Source organism: Anabrus simplex, chromosome 2 (genome assembly GCF_040414725.1).
Source record: "Anabrus simplex isolate iqAnaSimp1 chromosome 2, ASM4041472v1, whole genome shotgun sequence".
Classification (NCBI taxonomy): Eukaryota; Metazoa; Arthropoda; class Insecta; order Orthoptera; family Tettigoniidae; genus Anabrus; species Anabrus simplex.
In genome coordinates, this window is record NC_090266.1 from 21,058,646 (window position 1) to 21,084,486 (window position 25,841).

The 25,841-nt window shown below is 39.9% G+C and overlaps 1 protein-coding gene across 3 annotated transcripts in view; it reads right to left on the reverse strand.

Moving 5' to 3' along the window:
- The window catches only part of LOC136863885 (E3 SUMO-protein ligase PIAS3), a 566,508-nt gene extending 548,042 nt beyond the window's left edge, over positions 1-18,466 (reverse strand). For all 3 annotated transcript variants that reach the window (XM_067140273.2, XM_067140272.2, XM_067140276.2), the window contains exon 1: positions 18,141-18,466. In XM_067140273.2, the coding sequence (XP_066996374.1) occupies positions 18,141-18,179 (39 nt within the window). In that variant the 5' untranslated portion in view covers positions 18,180-18,466. The remainder of the gene's footprint in view (positions 1-18,140) is intronic.
- Positions 18,467-25,841: the final 7,375 nt, after the last annotated feature.

A 25,841-nucleotide genomic window follows, 5' to 3' on the forward strand; every position in this document is an offset into this window, starting at 1 on the left:
ATGGAGATGCAAGTGAAGCCCATGAACAGAAACTGGCAAATAAGTTAATTTGGGAGGGAGGATTTACACAAGTACTACAAGAACTGACTCTTCTCAATAACTCGCTAGATGTATTCTTGGTTAAACCATGGGAAATTGTTGATAAAACTGACGTAATTGAAGGAATAGGTGACCATAAGGCTGTAATAATGGATGTAGGGGTCGTACCAAAAATGCTTAATAAGAGGGTCACACAAGACAAGAAATTGTGCAGAAAAACTAAAGTTGATGAATTTGGGACTTACCTTAAATCACAATTCAGTTGTTGGATAAGTGAAGGGAGTAATGTGGATACACTTTGGGCTAAATTTAAAGGAATCATTTGGGAAGGAGAGAAGAGATTTGTACCTGTTAAGAAGGGTAAAATGACCTCAGACCCTGTTTATTATACAAGGGAAATAAAAAAATTAAAAAAGAAAATGTAGAATAGTAAACAGGAAAATCAAAGAGGGTAGGGAGAATAAAGAAACTAGAAAACAGCTAATGAGGGAACTGAATAGAGTGAAAAAGGAAGCAAAAGAGAAATATATGAATGGCATACTTCAAGAGGGTAATGACCACAAAGAGAAATGGAAAAAGCTGTATTCATATATCAGGAATCAAAAAGGAAAAGGAATCCAAATTCCTACAATGGTGGGAGAAGGGGGTTAACACTATTTAACAGATACTGGGAAAGCAAATCTATTTAGTAGGGAATTCAGAGATTCAGTAGATGATTGTCAGGAGTTGGAAACACTAACAGAAGATAGAGAGGGAGAGACACAGAGGGAAACAAGAAACTTCTCATTCACAAATGAAGATATTTTCAGAGAAATCCAACTGCTTCAGCAAGGAAAAGCAGCAGGAAGTGATCAAATTACTGGGGAGGTATTAAAGACAATGGGGTGGTACATAGTGCCTTATTTAAAATTTCTCTTTGACTATGTCATAAATAATAGTGTAATACCAAAAGAATGGAAGGAATCTATAAGAATAGCAATTTATAAAGGAATGGATGATAAAAGGAAACCAGAGAACTACAGACCAATCAGCCTGACCAGTATAGTTTGTAAAATACTGGAGAGTTTAATATCGAAGTACATCAGAGGGATATGTGATTATAAAAATTGGTTCATGAGGAGCAAGTATGGATTTAGAAAGAAATTTTCTTGTGAGGCACAACTGGTGGGATTTCAGCAGGACATCAGATCAGTTGAATCTGTATAGCCATAGATCTTTCCAAAGCCTTTGATGGAGTGGAACATGGAATATTATTAAAGAAACTGGAGGGAATAGGATTGGATGTAAGGGTTAAACGTTAAATTCAAGGGTTCAGAAAATTAAAGTAGGAAATAATATATCACAGGAAGAGAAAGTTTGGAAGGGAATTGCACAGGGTAGTATAATCGGTCCGCTAATTTTCTTAATATACACAAATGATTTAGGGAACAATATAACATCAAAAATAAGATTGTATGCAGATGACATAACTGTTTATAGGGAAATAAATAACATTGAGGATTGTTCTGAATTACAAAGGGACCTTGAGAGTATCCAACAATGGGCTGAAGAAAATAATATGAAGGTTATTGGAGGCAAATTAACTGTTACAACATTTACAAACAGGAGCTTTAAAACTGAATTTGAATATACTTTGGATGAGGTAGTTATCCCAAAAGATGGCAAGTGCAAATACTTAGGTGTGATATTTGAAAGTAATCTGCACTGGAAGGGTCATGTGGATGACATTGTTGGGAAAGCATACAGATCGTTACATGTCATAATGAGGCTACTTAGAGGATGCAACAAAGAATTAAAAGAAAAAAGTTACTTGAGTATGGTTCGTCCATTATTGGAATATGAAAACAGTGTTTGGGATCCTCACCAAGAATACCTAATAAAAGAAATAGATGGTGTGCAGAGGAAAGCACCAAGATTTGTAACAGGGGATTTCAGGAGAAACAGTAGTGTATCAGAAATGTTAGAGGAACTTGGGTGGGAAACTTTAAGTAAGAGAAGGGAGAAAACTAGACTTATAGTATTATATAGAGCCTATACAGGAGAAGCATGGAGAGAAATCCGTGAGAGGCTTCAGTTGGAAAATAATTATATCAGCAGCGAATGGGGTAAATTTGCATTCATTGGGAAGGGCGTGAAGAAGTAGAACAGTTTACCACGGTTAGTGCTTGCTCCTTTTCCAAAATCTGTACAGATATTCAAGAAGAGAATAAACAGCAACAGAGAAAATCATTCGACCAGTGCAGGTTATTGTAAATTTAAAAAAACAATGTATGTGAATAAATAATTCCATCCCCTGGTCTAAGGAGTGTGGACAGCCAAAGTAGGGGACTGCCTGTAGGGGTGAAGTACAGTGGGGACTTCTAGGACCCTGGGACCGCTACGATAGCTGTGAAGGCCCTTCAGGAACTCTGAAAAGTGGTGGCAAAAGGGGCTCCGGTTAAGACGCAGCAGGTCGTTATGCTACTTAGGTTCCAAAATTGTAAAAAAAAGTAAGTAAATAAATGCAATGTAAATTTTACTCTTATACCAGTTGCATACTATTATTTGAAGTGATTCCACAAGCTGTATATGAGTTGACTATGTTTGTAAGTATAGGAGATATTATAAGTAGAATTTTGTAAACAATATAAATTTATTACGGATGATCTGTTTGTTTAATAGAAAAAATTGTTAGCGTAAATTGTATATTATTGTATTCTAGAAAAATGTTGTTCTTCTCTTGTTAATTTAAAATTTAGTGCATGACAATGTATTTTAGTGTACCATTTGCCACCGAGGTAGACACCTCAATTGCAAATAAGGAGATTTTGATTTGAAGTAATAACACATAACCTAAATGAAAAAAATCTCAATCCAAACAAGAACAAATAGATTAGCTAAAGCACAAACGTAAATTGTATATTATTGTATTCTAGAAAAATGTTGTTCTTCTCTTGTTAATTTAAAATTTAGTGCATGACAATGTATTTTAGTGTACCATTTGCCACCGAGGTAGACACCTCAATTGCAAATAAGGAGATTTTGATTTGAAGTAATAACACATAACCTAAATGAAAAAAATCTCAATCCAAACAAGAACAAATAGATTAGCTAAAGCACAAAAAGTAACGTGGGATATCTACAAAAAATAATGCCTATCAATTAATACAAAAATAAAACACTACAACACAGTTATAAAACCAGAAGCTACATATGCAGCAGAAACATGTTTTTACCTAAGTAAACAATCAAAGACTGACAGACTTCAGAAAATTGAAAGGGAGATTGGAAGAGCCTGCATCAACAAAAAATACCAGAAAGATGGACAGTGGTGGTTAATACCTGACAATGTCGTGTACAAGGAGCTAGAACCCATTACAGATACTATGCGTAAAAGGAGAATGGGATTCTTTGGACATATCGTGAGGATGCAGGGTTCGAGACTTCTGAAACAACTAGTACAACACAATCTCTTCCCAAAAAATATCACAACAGGATGTAAATGAATCAGGGAAGTAAGAGAGGATCTGAAGGAAATAGGCCTTACAACAGAAGACACCACAAATAACATAAAATTGAATACAAAACTCAAGAATACAAACCTTCGATTTACCCTTACACAAAACAACCCAACAATACGCATATTTTCAACTGAGGAAAGGGCACGAAGATCGGAGCGTCTGAAAAAGTACTGGGAGAACCGCAAAGCCTGAACAATCCCTTCAAAGAGACCTGAACAACGGACTGACTAAAGTGATCCTATGTGGTCATAAAAGAAGTAAAATAATTGTTGTCCAGAACAAAATTCAAAAGTTTCATGAACTCGTCAATCTCCTTTCTACTGAGGCCAGTATGTTTACAGATGTTATCATACATGTTAATTATGTCACTAGTCGGAATATTTGGGTACATATTATTCACATCAAAAGAGCATATTGCTTGATTTGGTTGAAGATTAAATTTGCTTAAAATCTCACAAAAATCTATTGAATTCCTTAAGGGCTGCTTGTTATTAAATACGTAATGTCTCTTAAGGAAGCCATGAATGTACTTAGAGGCTTTATAAGGTGGACTTTTATGGCAGTTGATATTAGGACGCATTGGAATATCATTTTTATGTACATTAGGAAGAGCTCTTGCCACTGGAATATTCGGATTCATATTTACGAGTTTCTGCTGATCTTGTTCATTAAACAGAAATGTCAAACTCTCTATTATTGTCTTTAAATTACGCTGTATGTTCACCAATGGATCTTTATTAACAACCGTGCACCCATTACTGTTAAAGAAATCCTCTGTTTTTTTAATATATGTTTCTTTGTCAAAGAGAACTATTGATACACCCTTGTTGGCCTTAGTTACTGTATGTATTTGACCACACAATAGTGGAATAAACTGTATTGAATACAAGATATTAAAATTACTCATTGTGTAAACTTTGTGATGAGTGGTATGTTCCGAGCTGTCAGCGGAGAAATGGCATGGGATGACATTAGTAGATGAATAAGATTGAGTGGTGTCTTTAAAAGTAGGAAAATCAGAATATGAAGATAAAGTTGGAATACAAGAGGACAAATTGGGGCAAATATTCATTTATAGGAAGGGAAGTTAGGGATTGGAATAACTTACCAATGGAGATGTTCAATAAATTTCCAATGTCATTGAAATCATCTAAGAAAAGGCTACGAAAACAACAGATAGGGAATCTGCCACCTGGGCGACTGCCCTAAATGCGGATCAGTATTGATTGATTCTGAAAATCTCGTAAAATGCATCCCACACATCTATATATGTAAAATAAGAGTTGTCTGTACATTGCTCAGAATTTAAGAAGGGTGCTATTTCTGTATCGGTCGTGGCCACAGTAATAAGGAAATACACTTTTTCTTTTTCCGTTATTTCTGTCTGTATGTATGTACACGCATCACTACAAAACGGCTGAAGAGAATTTAATGAAAATCGGTACGCAACCTCGGGGAATAAGTCGCTACAATCTAGGCAATAAATAATTTTATTCACGCTGAGGGAAATGGTAGTTTAGGAAGGGCCTAAAATTTACATTTCAGATATTTATGTTATTAGTGGTCGTAGCTTAATGAAAATCGGTATGCAAAGTCGGAGAATAAGTCGCTACAATCCAGGATAAAATAACTTTATTCACGCTTATTGAAATGGTAGTTTAGGGGAATACTTAAAATTTGATTCTTAAATATGTTATTAGTGGTCCTGTCAATAAATACTACGTAACTAAAGTTATATAGTATTAAATTTCCTATCATTTATGTCATACATTTTTACCGTACCGGCTATGATAACACATATTCGTGAATTTAGATTTTTGTTGCTTAAGTCCATATAAGCGCCGAGTCACGAGAAAATGGGTGAACATATTTTAATGAAAATCGGCACATAAAGTCGGGGAATAAGGAACTACAGTCTACACTATAAATAATTGTATAAGATACCCTAATATCACAGAGTCGAAAGAAAACTAAATGTGAAGGCCTAGAATACAGAAAACTCAAAACTGATCAACAATAACATTACATTGACCATTGTTTGTTGTGATGTGCTTTGTGTATTTTATTCCCCCTCATCAATTATATGAATGGCATACTTCAAGAGGGTAATGACCACAAAGAGAAATGGAAAAAGCTGTATTCATATATCAGGAATCAAAAAGGAAAAGGAATCAAAATTCCCACAATGGTGGGAGAAGGGGGTTAACACTATTTAACAGATACTGGGAAAGCAAATCTATTTAGTAGGGAATTCAGAGATTCAGTAGATGATTGTCAGGAGTTGGAAACACTAACAGAAGATAGAGAGGGAGACACACAGAGGGAAACAAGAAACTTCTCATTCACAAATGAAGATATTTTCAGAGAAATCCAACTGCTTCAGCAAGGAAAAGCAGCAGGAAGTGATCAAATTACTGGGGAGGTATTAAAGACAATGGGGTGGTACATAGTGCCTTATTTAAAATTTCTCTTTGACTATGTCATAAATAATAGTGTAATACCAAAAGAATGGAAGGAATCTATAAGAATAGCAATTTATAAAGGAATGGGTGATAAAAGGAAACCAGAGAACTACAGACCAATCAGCCTGACCAGTATAGTTTGTAAAATACTGGAGAGTTTAATATCGAAGTACATCAGAGGGATATGTGATTATAAAAATTGGTTCATGAGGAGCCAGTATGGATTTAGAAAGAAATTTTCTTGTGAGGCACAACTGGTGGGATTTCAGCAGGACATATCAGATCAATTGGATTCAGGAGGTCAGCTAGATTGCATAGCCATAGATCTTTCTAAAGCCTTTGATAGAGTGGAACATGGAATATTATTAAAGAAATTGGAGGGAATAGGATTGGATGTAAGGGTTACAGGTTGGATAAAAACATTTCTACATTCAAGGGTTCAGAAAGTCAAAGTAGGAAATAATGTATCTCAGGAAGAGAAAGTTTGGAAGGGAATTGCACAGGGTATACGCAAATGATTTAGGGAACAATATAACATCAAAAATAAGATTGTATGCAGATGACATAATTGTTTATAGGGAAATAAACAACACTGAGGATTGTTCAGAATTACAAAGGGAACTTGAAAGTATCCAACAATGGGTTGAAGAAAATAATGTGAAGGTTAATGGAGGCAAATCAACTGTTACAACATTTACAAACAGGAGCTTTAAAACTGAATTTGAATATACTTTGGATGAGGTAGTTATCCCAAAAGATGGCAAGTGCAAATACTTAGGTGTGAGATTTGAAAGTAATTTGCACTGGAAGGGTCATGTTGATGACATTGTTGGGAAAGCATACAGATCGCTACATGTCATAATGAGGCTACTTAAAGGATGCAACAAAGAATTAAAAGAGAAAAGTTACTTAAATATGGTTCGTCCATTATTGGAATATGAAAACAGTGTTTGGGATCCTCACCAAGAATACCTAATAAAAGAAATAGATGGTGTGCAGAGGAAAGCACCAAGATTTGTAACAGGGGATTTCAGGAGAAACAGTAGTGTATCAGAAATGTTAGAGGAACTTGGGTGGGAAACTTTAAGTAAGAGAAGGGAGAAAACTAGACTTATAGTATTATATAGAGCCTATACAGGAGAAGCATGGAGAGAAATCCGTGAGAGGCTTCAGTTGGAAAATAATTATATCAGCAGCGAATGGGGTAAATTTGCATTCATTGGGAAGGGCGTGAAGAAGTAGAACAGTTTACCATGGTTAGTGCTTGCTCCTTTTCCAAAATCTGTACAGATATTCAAGAAGAGAATAAACAGCAACAGAGAAAATCATTCGACCAGTGCAGGTTATTGTAAATTTAAAAAAACAATGTATGTGAATAAATAATTCCATCCCCTGGTCTAAGGAGTTTGGACAGCCAAAGTAGGGGACTGCCTGTAGGGGTGAAGTACAGTGGGGACTTCGAGGGCCCTGGGACCGCTACGGTAGCTGTGAAGGCCCTTCAGGAACTCTGAAAAGTGGTGGCGAAAGGGGCTCTGGTTACGACGCAGCAGGTCGTTCTGCTAATTAGGTTCCAGAACGGGTAAAAAAAAAAAAAAAGTAAATAAATGCAATGTAAATATTAATCTTATACCAGTTGTATAGTATCATTTGAAGTAATTCCACATACTGTATATCAGTTGACTATATTTGTAAGTAGTACAGGAGATATTATAAGTAGAATTTTGTAAACAATATAAGTTTATTAAGGATGAGCTGTGTGTTTAATAGAAAACATCGTTAGCGTAAATTGTATAATATTGTATTATAGGAAAAATTTCTTCTCTTGTTAATTTAATATTTAGTGCTTGACAATGTATTTTAGTGTACCATTTGCCACCGAGGTAGACACCTCATTTGCAAATAAAGAGATTTTGATTTGATCTCTGATAGTTGGGATTATTGTTGCGTACCGAGTATTTTTTTATTTTCTTTACATCGCACAGACACAGACAGGTCTTATAGCAACGATGAGATAGGAAAGGGCTAGGAGTGGGAAGAAAGCGGCCGTGGCCTTAAGGCACAGCCCCTGCATTTGTCTGAAGTAAAAATGGGAAACCACAGAAATCAATCTTCTTCAGGACTGTGACAGTAGTGTTCGAACCCACCATCTCCCAGATGCAAGCTCACAGCTGTATGCCCCTAACCGCACGGCCAACTCGCCCGGTCGTACCAAGCATAACATCCTGCCTGAATATTGGCGGGAATTAGCTTGGGAGTTAAATAACTTTCTTCTTTAGCATACCATTCCTCTGGTTCATAAATTTTCAGATACTACTGGTACATAACACACTGGTTCATCATAGCATTCGAGCTATTCACTCCCTGCTCCGAGGCACTGACTGGAATGAGCAGTGTGCACACTTACAAAAATAATGGCGGAGGAGTGTTCACGGCTATCTGCAACCTGGTCATTCCAGCACTGAGACTTTGGACTAGTAGATCGACACCGTAGTACTGTTACAAACCATTATTCTCGTCATTATTCCGTATTGAAAAATAGCTAATCACAAAGTTTATACAAGAAGTAATTTTTAATATCACCTATTCAATACAATTTATTCCACTATAGTGTGGTTAAATACACATGGAAATTGCCAGAAATTTGAAGGGTACATGTTTCGCACACTATTTATTGGGCATCATCAGCCTCAATCCATCTTAAAAGACACATGGTCTAAGGAGTCATCATAATTTACGTAGAACGTATTGATGAATATTTACAAGTGTTAATACTGTGGATGCAAAATGTTTACAGTAGAAAAATATTGAATAAAACAGAACTTATACTAAAATCACTTTGAAAAATTTAAATGTTCATCTAAAAGTAATTGCACACATTGTTTTTAAAAAGTAATCCATGTCTGACACTGAAATGGATCTTTTTGATCAAAAGCTTGAACAATGTATATTGAGTGATTAGTATACCAGGCAATGTATTCACTGGCATCTTGGAAGGGAGGGTGCGATCAGTGATTGAGAGGAAGTTGGATGAAAACAAATTGGGCTTCAGTGAGAACTGATGGTAGAACAAGTTCTTGGTTCAGGGTAGTTGCATGGGTTAGACAAGGCTGTAACATTTCACCTTTGTTGTTCTTAGTTTACATGGATCATCTGCTGAAGGGTACAAAGTGGCAGGGAGGGATTCAGTTAGGTGGAAATGTAGTAAGCAGTCTGGCCTATGCTGACGACTTGGTCTTAATGGCAGATTGTACCGAAAAACTGCAGTCAAATATCTTGCAACTTGAAAATAGGGGCAACGAGCCTTTCAAAGACTAAATTGATGTCAGTATGTAAGAAATTCAACAGAACTGAATGTCAGATTGGTGATACAAAGCTGGAACACGTACATAATTTCAAGTATTTAGGATGTGTGGTCTCCCAGGGTGGTAATATAGTAAGCAAGATTGAATCAAGGTGCAGTAAAGCTAATGCAGTGAGCTCAGAGCTGCGATCAACAGAATTCTGTAAGAAGGAAGTCAGCTCCAGGACGAAAATGTCTTCACATCGGTCTGTGTTCAGATCAACTTTGCTTGACGGGACCGAAAGCTGAGTGGACTCAGGATATCTTATTCATAAGTTAGAAGTAACAGACATGAAAGTAGCAACAATTATTGCTGGTACAAACCGGTGGGAACAATGGCAGGAGGGTACTCGGAATGAGGAGATAAAGGCTAAGTTGGGAATGAACCAGATGGATGAAGCTGTACGCATAAACCGACTTCAGTGATGGAGGGTAAGAGAAGTAGAGGAAGACCATGACGATGATGGTTAGACTCTGTTTCTAACGATTTAAAGATAAGAGGTTTAGAAATGTGTGGTTTTTATTTGTACCGGTATATAAATTACAATTTATGTGTTTTCATTTTTAAAGGGTACAGTTTGACGTTGTCTGAGAACTGCAATGTTCTACAGGCATTAAAATTTTTTTTAACTGAATTAGCCTTTCAAAGACCAAACTTATGTCAGTGGATAAGAAATCCACGAGAACTGGATGTCCGATTAGGGAAACAAAGCTGGAACAGGTAGATAATTTCATGTACACTGACTGACAGAGCAAATGCAACACCAAGAAGGAGTGGTTCAAAAGGGATGAAAGTTGGGGAAAAAGCAAAGACGGCACGGACGAATAATTGATGTTTATTTCAAACCGATATGCAGGTTACACAATCCGCATGGCATCGACTCAGTAGGATGTAGGACCACCGCGAGCGGCGATGCACGCAGAAACACGTCGAGGTACAGAGTCAATAAGAGTGCGGATGGTGTCCTGAGGGATGGTTCTCCATTCTCTGTCAACCATTTGCCACAGTTGGTCGTCCGTACGAGGCTGGGGAAGAGTTTGCAAACGGCGTCCAATGAGATCCCACACGTGTTCGATTGGTGAGAGATCCGGAGAGCACGCTGGCCACGCAAGCATCTGTACACCTCGTAGAGTCTGTTGGGAGATGCGAGCAGTGTGTGGGCGGGCATTATCCTGCTGAAACAGAGCATTGGGCAGCCCCTGAAGGTACGGGAGTGCCACCGGCCGCAGCACATGCTGCACGTAGCGGTGGGCATTTAACGTGCCTTGAATACGCACTAGAGGTGACGTGGAATCATACGCAATAGCGCCCCAAACCATGATGCCGCGTTGTCTAGCGGTAGGGCGCTCCACAGTTACTGCCGGATTTGACCTTTCTCCACGCCGACGCCACACTCGTCTGCGGTGACTATCACTGACAGAACAGAAGCGTGACTCATCGGAGAACACGACGTTCCGCCATTCCCTCATCCAAGTCCCTCTAGTCCGGCACCATGCCAGGCGTGCACGTCTATGCTGTGGAGTCAATGGTAGTCTTCTGAGCGGACGCCGGGAGTGCAGGCCTCCTTCAACCAATCGACGGGAAATTGTTCTGGTCGATATTGGAACAGCCAGGGTGTCTTGCACATGCTGAAGAATGGCGGTTGACGTGGCGTGCGGGGCTGCCACCGCTTGGCGGCAGATGCGCAGATCCTCGCGTGCTGACGTCACTCGGGCTGCGCCTGGACCCCTCGCACGTGCCACATATCCCTGCGCCAACCATCTTCGCCACAGGCGCTGCACTGTGGACACATCCCTATGGGTATCGGCAGCGATTTGACGAAGCGACCAACCTGCCCTTCTCAGCCCGATCACCATACCCCTCGTAAAGTCGTCTGTCTGCTGGAAATGCCTCCGTTGACGGCGGCCTGGCATTCTTAGCTATACACGTGTCCTGTGGCACACGACAACACGTTCTACAATGACTGTCGGCTGAGAAATCACGGTACGAAGTGGGCCATTCGCCAACGCCGTGTTCCATTTATCGTTCGCTACGTGCGCAGCACAGCGGCGCATTTCACATCATGAGCATACCTCAGTGACGTCAGTCTACCCTGCAATTGGCATCAAGTTCTGACCACTCCTTCTTGGTGTTGTATTTGCTCTGTCAGTCAGTGTATTTAGGATGTGTGCTCTTCCAGGAGGGTAGTATAGTGATAGGGATTGAATCAAGGTGCAGCAAAGGTAATGCAGTGAGCTCGCAGTTGAAATCAACAGTATTCTGCAAGAAGGAAGTCAGCTCCTGGACGAAACTATCTTTACATTGGCCTGTTTTCAGATCAACCTTGCTTTAAGGGAGTGAAAGCTGACTGGACTCAAGATATCATATTCATAACAGACATGAAAGCTACAAATAGGTGAGAACAATGGCAGGAGAGAACTCTGAATGAGGAGATTAGGAATAAGTTAGGAATGAACTCGATGGATGAAAATGTATCCATAAACCATCTTCGGTAGTGGGGTCAGGAGAGGCGAATGGAGGAGGATAGGTTACCTATGAGAAAAATTGACTCTGTTACAGAGGGTAAGGGAAGTAGATGACGACCAAGAATGATTGTTAAGCAGACCCTACACGGTCAGTAATATTGAGTCAATAATACTGACAGCACGCATCAATAGTGTAGCTACATTACATGACCATTATTACTGTCAATATTTTGGTCAGTACTAGTGCACTTACTTACCACTGCGGTATTCTCACTTTACAAATAAAAAGTCAATAACCATCAATACGGAATGAGATTTATAACATGCAATTGCGGTATTATATCAAAATTGATCGTACATGACGGGCATGTGTAGCTATCATATTAGCACTCTGCACGAAACGCAGTGTTAAACGTAAATGATAGGTTAAAGATTGGCGTAGGAAAAAAGAAGAGCATTCTCATATGAAGTTGTTGAGGGAAATACAATACACCGAAGCAGAAGATTATCAGAACTATCTCCGAATGAGTGTACTTTTGCAAAATTACTAGGAATGGTAGAGCCTTTTCTAATAAGGCAAAATACAAACATGCAGACCTGTTTATCGGTGGCAGAGAGATTAGCGGTGACATTGAGGTATCTTGTAACTGGTAGAAATTTTGAATATTTAAAGTCTTTTGCTATAATGTCACCAGTTTCCATCAGTACAGTAGTAGTGGAAACATGTGAAGTATTGTGTTATGTTTATTCTGGCAGCGTTCCATATAGTTCGATAGGCCTACTTGGCGGTTTCACAAGCACCTCTACATGGCCTCGGTGAGAAACGCATTTGTCTTCCATAGCTGCTCCGTTAATACTGACAGAAATAATGACAAGCGCACTCACACGGTCAGTGTAACTGTCAGTATCCCCACCACTCTACAGTACTGACGCTCACAGATCACGAAATCCAGATCTGCTTCAGTACTGGCTTTCATTCCATCATTCCAGTCCACACACGATCAGTATTACTGTCAATATTTTTCGGTACTGACAATTTTATTGACCGTGTAGGGTCTGCTTTAGACTCAGTTTCTAATGACTTAAAGAGGTATAGAACTAAACGAGGTCAGAGAACTAGTTACAAATAGAGGATTAATAATAATGTTATTTGTTTTACGTCCCACTAACTACTTTTACGGTTTTCGGAGATGCCGAGGTGCTGGAATTTAGTCCCGCAGGAGTTCTTTTACGTGCCAGTAAATCTACCGACACGAGGCTGACGTATTTGAGCACCTTCAAATACCACCGGACTGAGCCAGGATCGAACCTGCCAAGTTGGGGTCAGAAGGCCAGCGCCTTAACCATCTGAGCCACTCAGCCCGGCGAAAATAAATAGAGGATTGTGGCGGCAGTTAGTAAGTACACAGAGGCTGGCAGACTGAATACCGAAAGGCATAACAGTCTACAATGAAGTTGTATGTCTATATGAATTCAGTTAAATTCTGAGCAGAAGAATGGAATGCCAAAATTGGAACATAAAAATCTTTGTTGGCCTGCGAGATGTAAAGATCCTAAATTTTGTGGGGCGGGGTGGGGGTGAAATGTGATGTCACTGTTGCCTCAAGACAGGATATTGCGTGCCATTTCCGTCTGCTTAGGAGTCACATTTTTACAAGACTTACTGTGCACTGCTATCTCCACCATCACTGCAAATCAATCAACCAACAAATCAATTTATCACCACTAATATTTGCATTCAGAGCCATTGCCTAGGTGGCAGATTCCCTATCAACTGTTTAACTTCCCTAGACTTTTCTGAAATGATTTCAAAGAAACTGGAAATTTACTAAAAATCTCCCTTCAAAAATTATTTAAATCCCTAATTCCTCTTCATATGCACAAACAAATATTTGGCCCAATTTGTCCTGTAGAATTTTAACCTTGTCATATTATGTTCTTTCCTACCTTTAGAAACTCCAAACAAGCTTATTCACTTACTAAACTCATTCCATACCATGTCGTATGCTTAGTCGAGCACCACGTCTTATTAATCCCAAGCTTTCCCAGCTCAAAATTTGCAACATTTTCAAAACAACAATTATTTTTAACGCACAATAAAATGGTGACAACAAGTGCTGGGAAGGCTTCTTAGATTATACAGCCATTAAAGAAGAGAACATACAAGTTCTTGACACATGTACAGCATTAAGCCAACAATAAAAGATAGTAATAAGTACTGACTAGGTGGACTACAAGTTTTAAGTTATCGCTGATAGACTGCTTAAAGTCAATATGGAGCCAAGTAAATCAAACCATTATGATTTAAATGATAAACAACTATTTTATCTGAAATCACCCAGAAAAATATCATGCTGCTTTTCTTTGGATCTTTTCCATTTATCGAATCAAGTAACCCTGGTGAGGATCCTATGCAATGGAACCATACTTTAACAGAGGTCTTATGAACCCATGGATTCGTGCATATGTGATCTGTGTGGTAAACTTTGTGAACAGCTTATAAATCTCATATTTTGTCCCGTACTGACTTAACACAACTAAACTTTGTGAATGGTACCACACTGACTTACACAACAAGTGGATGAAATCAATTATGGAATATGCAAAAGCCAACGTATTGATACGGTACCAAGATGATGATGATTGTTGTTTAAAGGGGCCTAACATCGAGGTCATCGGCCCCTAATGGTACGAAATGAAATGACAAACAAAAAGTTCAAAATCATCCACTCATCAAAATAAAAAAATGTCATGAAGAATGAATGGACGTGAACCCAAAACAATCAGTGGATCAGACTCAAAAACGATCATAAACAATAGTATTACTGATCAAGGGACCACTTGTAAAGCACAATCCCGAATCGAGGATGCTTGATGTCTAAAGGGGTCCAAAATCCAGGCCAAAGGTCCCTAAGAATGGTACTTATCGCTAGTAAAGGAGAATCATGGTATTTCTCAAGTTGCGGTACTAATCAAAGGTAGCGTAAACTCACGGTGTTCCAAATATTATGGTACTACTCACAAGTATTGTACGTCTTACACGTAATGCAGACCTATGATGTTTCTCACACAATGGCACAACTCTTAGCCAACGCAAACCGATGAGGTCCCTCACCTATGTGTACTAGTCACGGGCGCCGGTATTCCTGTGGTGTTCCTCACATAGTGGGTACTAATCACAGGCAACGCAGACCCACGGTGTCGCTCATATAGTGGCACAACTCACAGGCAACGCCCAGCCCCACCGTGTTGCTCACATGGGTACTGGAAACCCACAGGGGAACCACTCTTTTCTGCTACTAATTACAAACCTATTTCGTACCTAATACAGTGGCACTACACGCAAGTAAAGGCGACCCATGGTGTTCCCCGCGTGATGGTACTAATCAAAAGTAGTTTCATGGTTCCGAGACAATCATCCCTTGGTCGCCCTTTTTAGTCGCCTCTCACGACAGGCAGGGGATACCGTGGATGTATTTTCCGTCTGCATCCCCCACCCACAGGGGGTAGAGAGAGAGAGAAGAAGAAAGAACGTCACTTCGAAAAATGAAGTAACGAACGAAGAAAGGCAAGGGCCACGAAGGGCGTGAAAATGAAAGACTCACTTGGCCTCGAATGCTGTAATACTGTCGGGGTCGGAAAAGAACAAGAGTTGACCAAGGGAGGTCGGACAGGATAGACGAAAGTGAGGAGACTGGCACAAGTAAGTGGAAGCAATGCCAAGACTCAGCTAAGGGCCCCATGGTCGCCAATCCAAACTCCCAAGTTGAGAGCCCCTTGGGCCCCTTTTAGTTGCCTCTTACGACATGCAGGGGATACGTGGGTGTATTCTTCATCTGTGACCCCCACCCACAGGGGGTAGTTATTTTTCTTAAAATAACTGTTTTTACAAATTTTTACCCATTCCTGCAATAAAGTTTTCAGCATTCTTGCATCCTTGCCATGTTTCAAAGGAGGTGAAGAAATTCTTCAGTGAAAACATGCAGATGCTAATCAGGCCAGGGAATTTTCCATACATTAATCCCATAGGCTATGCGACAGTTCCACAAAAATCAACATGACAAAAGTCTCTAATTAGCCTAACTGGAAATAAGTATCATGACAATGAACTTAAAAATAACTTAGGCCTATGCACTCAAAGCACGTAGAATATATGCTAAATCATAATGTTACTCGCAAAACAGAAAGGAGGATATATTAGCCATTAAGAAAGATTAAAGGTACGTAGTACATGATTAATTTGCACAGGACTGAAATTTGACTGAACATTATTCAAAGTGTAGGACACCTTTAGAGCTGTTAAGAACAGTACCTAATAGAACTGGATCAGGCCCGTTAACAATTTTGGTTAATTTGTTAAGATGAAAGTCAATGATGGCTTCGTTGATATAAGCTGTAAGTTTCCCAATCTGTCAAACATAAGGTAGCAATTTACGAAAACATTGCAGTAGTGCATACCTGAAAAAGAGCAAACTGTTATTTTTCAAGTACATCTAAGTTCTAGTTTTGTTTCAACACAGGCCAGAGCAAAATGTAGCTTTCGTGGAAGTCCCAGTCTCATTTAGGTCTGTGACAGTATGGAAACTCCTGAGTGGTGCTATTAGAAGTACAACTAGTGTGTCAGGGTGTTTTGAAACGGGTTCATAAGGTCAGTCAAAGGGGACCTCCCGCATGTGGGGGGCGGTAGAATAACTTCCATCATACCCCCTGCCTATCACAAGAGATGACTAAAAAAGGCCTCAGGGGCTCACGTGAGAGCATGGGTTGGTGACCACAGGGTCCATTGCTCAGTTTTGCCACTGCTTCCACTTACTTGTGCCACACTCCTCACTTTCATCTATCCTATCCGATCACCATTCGTCAACTCCTTGTTCTTTTCTGATCCCGAGACATTAGGTTTCCGAAGCATAGGAAGTCTCCATTTTCATACCTTTCGTGGTCCTCATCTTTCTTTGACATATATCTTCGTTTCTGTACGTGTAGGACCCCATCCATTTTATCCCTTCTGTTTAGTACTAATAGAAGATGGTTGCCCAGTTGTACCTCCTCTTAAAATAATAATCACAACCACCAATAGGTCCTAGTGTTTTAATAAATTTGTAGCTTGAATTCGATAGACTGGAAAACTTAAAGGTTATAATACTTTGGGTTAATTGAATAAGCAAATAACACCCAATAACCAAAGCTGGATGCAATCATACATGGTAGAGCCCAACCAGAAGGTTGTGGAACAACGTAAACTAGCAGGGAAGGAGAGGAGTGGAGGTGACAGAGTGACAGCCAACTCCATATTCTACAGTGAAGTTACGGGCAGGACAGCTTGTTATGGACCGAACTGATACCCGCCCGAGGTGGGGGACTGTGACGGACAAGTCCATTCTGCAGACTGAAACTACGTCTGTATGCAAGTACCAAGACTTCATGGCTGAGCTCTACACTAGAATATCAGAATGACTCCGGCACATGAAATTTGTCCCTCGACTTTAAGGAAGCAAGAGCTCACAAGTTTGAATACCAATAAATCACAAAGTCAGTACCAGCACCGTTCTCCAATGAAATTAATGAAGAATGAATTTGTGAGAAAAATTAGTTCAGCTTCTAAATTAAAGTTCAGAGAAAAATTCGGAGGAAAATATTATCGAAGTTCAATGGAAGGAAATTGAATAATGATTTTCCAACGATTCTGTATGTACACAGGTCCGGACAGTTCTGAAAGTGCAACAAAGGACAAGCAAACAAACAAACAAATGGTAGCGGTAACAGAACAGAAAATCAGATTAGGAAAACGACTACTTCACGACAGGCTTATGAGAACAAAAATAGTGGGACGAATGGTAGCGTGAGAACGAGTATGCAGACTGTATTTCGCAGATTTAATGATCTGCAAAAGGTAAAGGAGCAAAAACTGAAGCAAAACCAACCCAATTTATGGCGAGATTTAATACACCAAAGCACTTCTCAAAAACTCTAACAGTGCGTTAACGTTAAACCGAGGTATTTTGAATAACCTAAATTAGCAAAAGGGACTGTCAAATGTTGACACACAGTAGTGATTTTCTTCTTCCCATTAAACGAACTATTCGCTGAAATGCAAAATAAGTGTCTAATTGTTCTCCAATGTAACACCGCGAATTAAATGCAAAATGAAACGTTTAATAAATCTGTCACTTGTTCGTAGAAAGTAAGAAAACAAAACTGTACAAAATCCAGCACAAGTTATAACCTATTATACTACTCCCGTCGTGTCGAAACAGGGCGTGAAATAATAATAATAATAATAATAATAATAATAATATAGTTTCATGCTTAGGACACTTTTATAAGAAATCTTACCTTTAGATTTTCTTCTTCAGCCATCTGCTTCTTCCACATTAACAGTACAGAAGAAATGAAGATGCCACTGGATCTATAGAAAAACCTATTTTCTAAGAACGATGTATATGGTTCGAATTCAAATGTAACTGAACCTTTTAATTTTACGTATAAAATACGACCAGCAAAATACTCTGACAAGTTCAGAAGACCTTGTCACATAAATCAATCAAGCGTCTCCCCACCCCTCCCGCAGGTAGACTGCTGACACTTCCCAACCAACACAAACGTATCATAAACCAAATCGGTAAACAGACACCCATCACCGACAAACACTAACACGCAACTGCTCGCTGCAAAGCAGGGGGGGTGAAACTCTTCTTCTTCTTCTTCTTCTTCCTCTTGGTTAGTTGTTGGACATCGTCGTAAGACGCTACGTCCAGTCACTGGTTTGCGGGTTAATTAATGTCGGGGAGAGGTGCCAACAGTAGAAGAAAGTAGTACACTACGAAAGAGGAGGGAGAGCTATGTAAAAAAGCGAATTGCAACGGTTAATGATGAAACATAGGAAAATACCAATGATATATAGGCTAAACGATCAGGGAAGAACACAAAAACACTGGGACACAGGGTTCTAATTCTTCACGTCTGTGTGGTCTGTCACGACGTCTTACTACAAACAAACAAAAACCGGACCACATATAAGGGTGAGTATGTGCAAGTCCGTACCCAGAGGAAAGGAAAAGGTTACAAATGGATGTTACATACAACAAAAAAATTGATGATTAAGTCAACAACGTGAAAAGTCGGTTAGGACACGAAACACGAAACGTTTAACGGCAGTTGGTAACCCTCATGAAAAAGCTTACCTATGCATTCGCGACGGTGATGTTCATATGTCTGACAGTGAAAAAAGATGGGAGTTACAGTTAGGGATGGGCTGCGAACGGAGTCGCGAAGAGTCGAGACTGCTTCCTCTGGAACCGACACTCTCGACTCCAGTGTCGACTCCACTTATGCACTAACGCCATCTAACAAGTATTGTCGGAACTGCTTGGAATTATAGTTCCACGTTCGTCTCTTGGTAACTTGTGATACGATGAATACAAGATGATTATTAGCCAGCAAACATTAAATATTGTTTCGGGATTTTATCATCGTTGGTGTTAATGTTGTAGGTCTATTTTGGTGACGATGATGATAAAGATGACGATAATAGTAGTGGTAATAATAATCTGACAGTATACCTTTACATAATTGCCAATATTATCTTCAATTAGCTCAGCTCCGTGGTGTAGGGAGCAAAGCATCCGCCTGTCACCCGGCGGCCTCGGGTTCGATTCTCGGCCGGGTTAGATTTTTAATTGTAAATGATTAATATCCCTAGCCTGGGGCATAAAACAGAAAAAAGAAGCGAGTGCTTACAACAAATACTTTACCAAACATTGTGCGTCATAACAGCCACCTCCGCAGTCTAGGGAGGCCCCGGGATCGATTCCGGCCAGGTCAGGTTTTTTTTATCTGTATCTCAGGTTTCGAGATGACGGTGAGGTAGAGACCGGGTCTAGAAAGCCAAGAATAACGGTCGAGAGGATTCGTCGTGCTGAACACACGTCACCTCGTAATCTACTGGCCTTCGAGCTGGGCAGGGGTCACTTGGTAGGCCAAGGCCTACCAGGGCTGTCGCGAAAAAGGGCTTTTGTGTATAGTAATAATAATAATATTGCAACAAGACTTCACGTGGTCCTTGAATTATAACGAAAACCTACAACCCGTTTTCCAGTCACTGACCGGGTCAGGAATGGAATGAATGAAGCCCCCATTCTGCGGCGAGGATAGGAATTGTACCAGCTGCCGAGGCCTGCTGCACTCCTCTGTGGCAATGATGAATGACTGACGGATGAAATGAAATATTGGAGAGTATTGCTAGAATGAAAGATGACAGGGAAAACCGGAGTACTCGGAGAAAAACGAATTTCACGTGGAGTGACCGGGATTTGAACCACGGAATCCAGCGGTGAAAGGCCAACGCACTGCCACCTGAGCCACGGAGGCTTTAGAAGCCTTAATTTATGTTCGAATTATGTTAGCGGATTTACCCATATTAGATTTGTTTTCATCGTTCATGTGGAATTCATAATGATTTACCATCGATATCTGTTTATCAATTTCCTGATCACGACAAATAAAGACGTGAAATTAAATGTCCGTGGTCTGCTATGCCGATACTTTCTGACTTGACACGTTTAGTTTTATTTCAACTACACCATTACGCTCGTCGTCTTCGCGAACGATACCGTACTTCACTCTACAGTACTCTTAAAAAACCCAATGGGCAAATGAGCAGGCACATGTATGATATTTTCCGCGCCTCGGCACGCAAGCGGCCCCGAAATGAGCGTCAAGTTCGCTTGGAGTCGTCAGGCTTCATGCGAAGTGACCGTGCGGCCCCGCAATGCGCATCAGGGTAACGTGGAGTCGAGAGGCTTCGTGCGAACCGAGACCGGTGTTCGGAGTCGATGGAGTCGACGCTCTCGATTCCAGGCTTCAGTCGCGCCCATCCCTAGTTACAGTACTGACTACTCGGCCACATGGACAGAAGGTACTGTCAAGAAAAGTAAGGCAAGAGAGATGTGTAAGCTTACAGACACGATTGAGGCGGAGGCGGATGTGTGGAAAGTGCTCCTACAATTCTATTACAATAGCCGTATGTTTTACTTGGAAGGAGGGGAGGGTAAATATAAAAGTATATCTTCCTGTAATGACTGTAACAAATGCTTCAAGCGGACATTTTGTCCCACGTCTGTTATTAAATCGTCAATTTTCTTAGAAAAGGTGCGACATTGGTCGATAAAATTAACATTGGAATTACCGTGTAAAGCCGGGACAGAGGGAAATGCTGAAAGTGGTGCGTGGGAATCCGAAGGTTGCCCGTGGGGACTTGACTTCCGTGATGTAGATGCAGGCTCGTTAGAAGTAGCAGGTATCAAACGCACGACTGGAGTGCCAGAATGTTCTGGAACCGTCTTCGGATTACTTATCAAATTGAGATATGATGCCCTGTCATAACCTGGTTTAACGGGTGGGCGGGAAGGGTTACTAACCACCATAGTAAATTTACGCTTTCGAGGGAGAGTTTCTTCCGATTGAGATGGTCTATTGGGTAAAGGAGGAAAATGTTGGGGCATCAGAAGGGGGTTAGATAGGGACTGTAATGGGGCAAAATAGTTTTTCACTTCTAAATATGATTTGTTTTCAACACTCATAATGCGTTTAATTTCTTTTTGTTGTTTGTGGATTTCACAATGTTCTGCTCCCGCAGGATGATTTCCGCCACAGTTAGCGCATTTAACGACTTGGTGAGTGCAATCTTCAGTAGAATGAGTAAGGGAACATTTTCCACATCTCGGCTCCCTGGAACGACAATTAGTAGCGGTATGTCCATACCGCTGACATCGTTTGCATAATAAAGGAGAGAATATAAAGGCCTGAACCTCTAAAATGACTTTAAAAATGGACACACTTTTCGGAAGGTGAGAATGTCGGATTCGGAAATAGTAGTGTCTACTCCCCGTATTACCCCTACTCGCTGAATATTCGAGGACGGAATAAAAGCTGTCAATTTCTTTTCTGTAAGAATGGGATGAGAAAGAAAGGCGTTTGCAGCCTTACTAGACATGAAAGTAACTTGAATTTTATTTCTTCCCTTCCTATGGATGGCCTTGACGTCACCAATTTGCCTCTCGTAGAAAATCCGACCCAGAGTCATAGGGTGAATATGTCCTATTTTATTTTGAGATTCAGTCGATTCGACAAATACTATGTAAGGGCCAAGATGAGTGTTAGAATAGGTAGATACAGGAACGTGCGGACGCTGATCCTTGTCACGTATTGAATCTTGAGAACTGTCTCGTTGGGTATCAGTATTACTAGCGTCCATGTGTAAGTCCTCACGCACGGCATCTTTACCAATATCAGGAGGTCGTCCTAAAGGGCCACCGCCACTATCTACAGACATAGTATTCCAAAAGGGGATTACACTATACTAGCACCGGAACAAACACAAAAGAAAAATTACTAGGATACAAACACAAACATAAAACACTCTACTTATCTACAGACGGGAAAAAGCCGCTGCACCAGTGACCGGAGCGAGACGTGTGCACTGCACAACAGCCGAACACCGAATGGGGTGAAACTCTAATAGGGCTTTTGGTTCCAATCTGTAGCTAGCTTCAGGTAGTTTCAGTCACTTTTTTTAGATAGCGCTGGAGATCATTCATAACGTGTAGATAGTTATGTACAGGTTCAGTAGATGGAACGCAAGTAAGCATGAAATGAGCGATGTTAATAATTAAAGGCAGTTTTTTTTTCGAAGTGAAGTATTTCAAGTCTAAACTCATTAGTGGGCCCTTCTAACAAATTAATTAGTCATATAACGTCAAGCATTGTGGAAGTAAGATTGCTGGATTGCATCGAATTCGACTTTACCCAATCGATTAACCTTGTTCGAACCTGTATCGATTTTAAGCGATAGTTCCCATGCTGCTATTGCTTTGATCTCGGCTTTGATTGTGTTGTAATTTGGCGTTCTATTCTATCCATGTGCCTGCGTTGTTAGAAATAGAAATCCAGCAAACAAAACGAGGAGAACAATGGATAGAAAGAAAAACTGTTTCGTTTCCGGGTGTGGAAATAGAGGAGGGTGGCCAACAATGTGACAAAAAATACATTTCAGTTTCTACAAATTACGTATTGCGAAAAAAATAAGGTGTTACACTAGGAAAAAAAGAGCCCATATTTATTTTTGAAGATAAACCCTTGAAAATACATTGTTCTTTCTTCTTATGAGAACAACCTCCTTTTTACTAAACTATGACATTTGTCTCATTGTACCCCACGTATGGTACACAGTGAGACACCTGCATGTACACAATGAGACAAATATATAAACATCGTTCACACGTACTTTAAGTTTACGTATTATCCTCATTACATTAAATTCTGAAGAGGGTGATATATTTACAATATTTTATGTTGTAAGAGAGCGATATATCTTATGTTGTAGGATAAGGAAAATAAACATTAAGTAAATTGCTGAAAAATAGATGTTTCCTTGTATATTTTTAACAAATAGGCTACAACTATGAAACATTATAAAAACAGCATAATTTAGTGGTAACGAACCACACTATATACATAGTTATGCAAAAAAGGAAAACGTATAGACCTAATCACTGAATATTCAAGAGTCTCAAATCAATTTCAAACGAAATAAATGCTTGCTGCCTCTTTGTAGTTCCAGGAACGAAGGGCTTGGGCAAAATCATCTTGATGTCATTTGACGAAACAGATGCCACATCAGGGTTATGAGGATGCACAAATTTCGTCCCTACACTCTTTTGACATTTCCTCAAGAAGCTCACCTCATAATCACCTTCATCATCTTTTGGTGCAGTCACCTCTCCAATGTAAAATACACTCTTCTTACTAGGAAACTCAACGAGAACATAATCACCATGAGCTGGTTCTCGGTCAAGTTCCTCAAATGTTGTAGGATCTAATGAAAGAAGATCGCCAATATCAAGATCATCATCTGTGTCATATAAATGAAGAGTTGTATCAACGTTTATCTCATCTTCATCACTTGTGGAGTCAAAATAAATTTTTCTCGTAGTTTTTTGTTTTTTCTCTTTTAATGCCTCACATGTTTTCTTCGCTTTCTGTGACCTCTCAGCTAGAGCAAGTTTCTCCGGTGTATCAGTCGCAATAATGCTTTTGCATTTTCTGCGTCCCTTCCGTTGATTTGTTCTTGCTTTAGCCCTTGGATAACCTAAGGCATTGCTAGGACTCAGTAAAAATCCATTTCCCGTCTTCTCAGAAGCTGGTGATTCGTTAAAAGACTCTTCTGCTGTCACAGCACTAGTTTCAGGAGTTGAAGATGCAGCTGTTTCTTCAGAAGGACTTCCAAGGTTAGCGTCGGGTCGATCCATGGCCAAATTCATTAGAAAATCTTGTTCTGTGAAAACAAGTCTATTCAGTGGGAATATGCCCGTCTTTCGAAAACCAGAGAGGATGTTAGCAGGTGTCAAGGCATTTTCGTGAGCAAATTTGACAAAGGAGGCTATCTCATAGATGGTGACAGGACATCCTGGATGGTGAAGCATCCATGAATCCATTGCTGAATTAATTTGTGCTTTGAAAGGATAATACACAGACACATCTAACGGCTGCATACGGTGGCTGCAATGAGACGGGAGTGTAACTACGGTAACACCGTTATCTTTTGCAATATCAAGGGCTCGGAGAGAAAGGTGGCTTTCATGATTGTCCATGATGAGAATTGTTGGATCATCCTTACTAGAACGGGAATGCTGTACGAAATGCATCATTACACTCGCGAAGAGTTCTGCTGTCATCCAACCCGATGGGGTGGTAAGACCTAAGGTGCCTGGCACTCCACCATTAACCATATGTTGCTTGAAGTTCTTCCTGGGAAACACCATAACAGGAGGAATTGAATTTCCTGCTGCATTCACCGCGCAGCATACAGTGACAAGTATTCCACGTTCCCCACTCACAATCTTCCCTACTTGCTTAGATCCCTTTTCTGCAATGACTTTTTTCGGCTGATGGACAGTTGTAACAGCCGTTTCATCCAAATTGTAGGTTCTGCTTCCATCAGCAACATTTGGAGAACGCCTCAGGGCCTCTTCATAATTGTCAAAAAATATATTGACGTGTGGATTGAATGCAGTGGCTCTGGATATACTGCAGCTCTCGGGCTGTCTGATGCTGACATTCGGATTTCTTGTTAGGAATCCACTCCAGCTCTCTATCTTTCAGTCCAAGTTGTAGGAATGGTAATTGAGTTTGTAGTTGCCATTTCATATGCTATATTGCGTAAATCTCTAGTGGATTTTCCATAACACATCCTCGAACAGGTAATGATATAATCAGCTAATTCTTTTTCCTGCCCTGTTGTGAAAATTTTCCTTACGTCATACCTAGGTGTCATAGATCTGTGAGCAAATGAACCTGCAATCTTTCTTTCCGCAGCCACATATCTATATAATGTTTGGAAACTAATTTTGTGAAGTCTGCCAGCTTCACGCAAGGATAGTTTATCTATTAAAACTGCATTTACTGCGGCTCGCATGTCTTCGTCTTTAAATAGTCCCCTGTCTGTTTTCCTTGTCGATTTCCTTGGCATGATGAACCTAATTTTTAAAAACAATGCGTGTAAGGAGGGTGTGTGTGTGTGTGTGTGCACCTACAACAGCACAAGTCCTAAATACACCAAAGACAAACAGAGAGAATTCGCACAGAAGTGTTCCATTCTGTAACATTTCATAACCTATATGGGATTTATTAAAAAAATTGTACGCACACTACTCACACAAATCTTATACTCATTACTCTTCAAGAATTAATGGACTACAATTAATTGTATTCGAACCACAGCGTAAAATGCATGACCTAATATTATCGTGTGTTTATGGTACACAATGAGACATCTCAAATGTGATTAATGGAGCTGTGTCTCATTGTGTACCAGCAGACATCTCTACAATATTTCTCTTACATTTGACATTAACTAATAATCTAAATACACTCACAGTAAGAGAGAAGCATACAGTTTCAGTCACAACAGCAACAAAACAACAATTTCGTGAAGTTACTGCACACGAAGACCACAACTGCATAACAAAATCACAACTT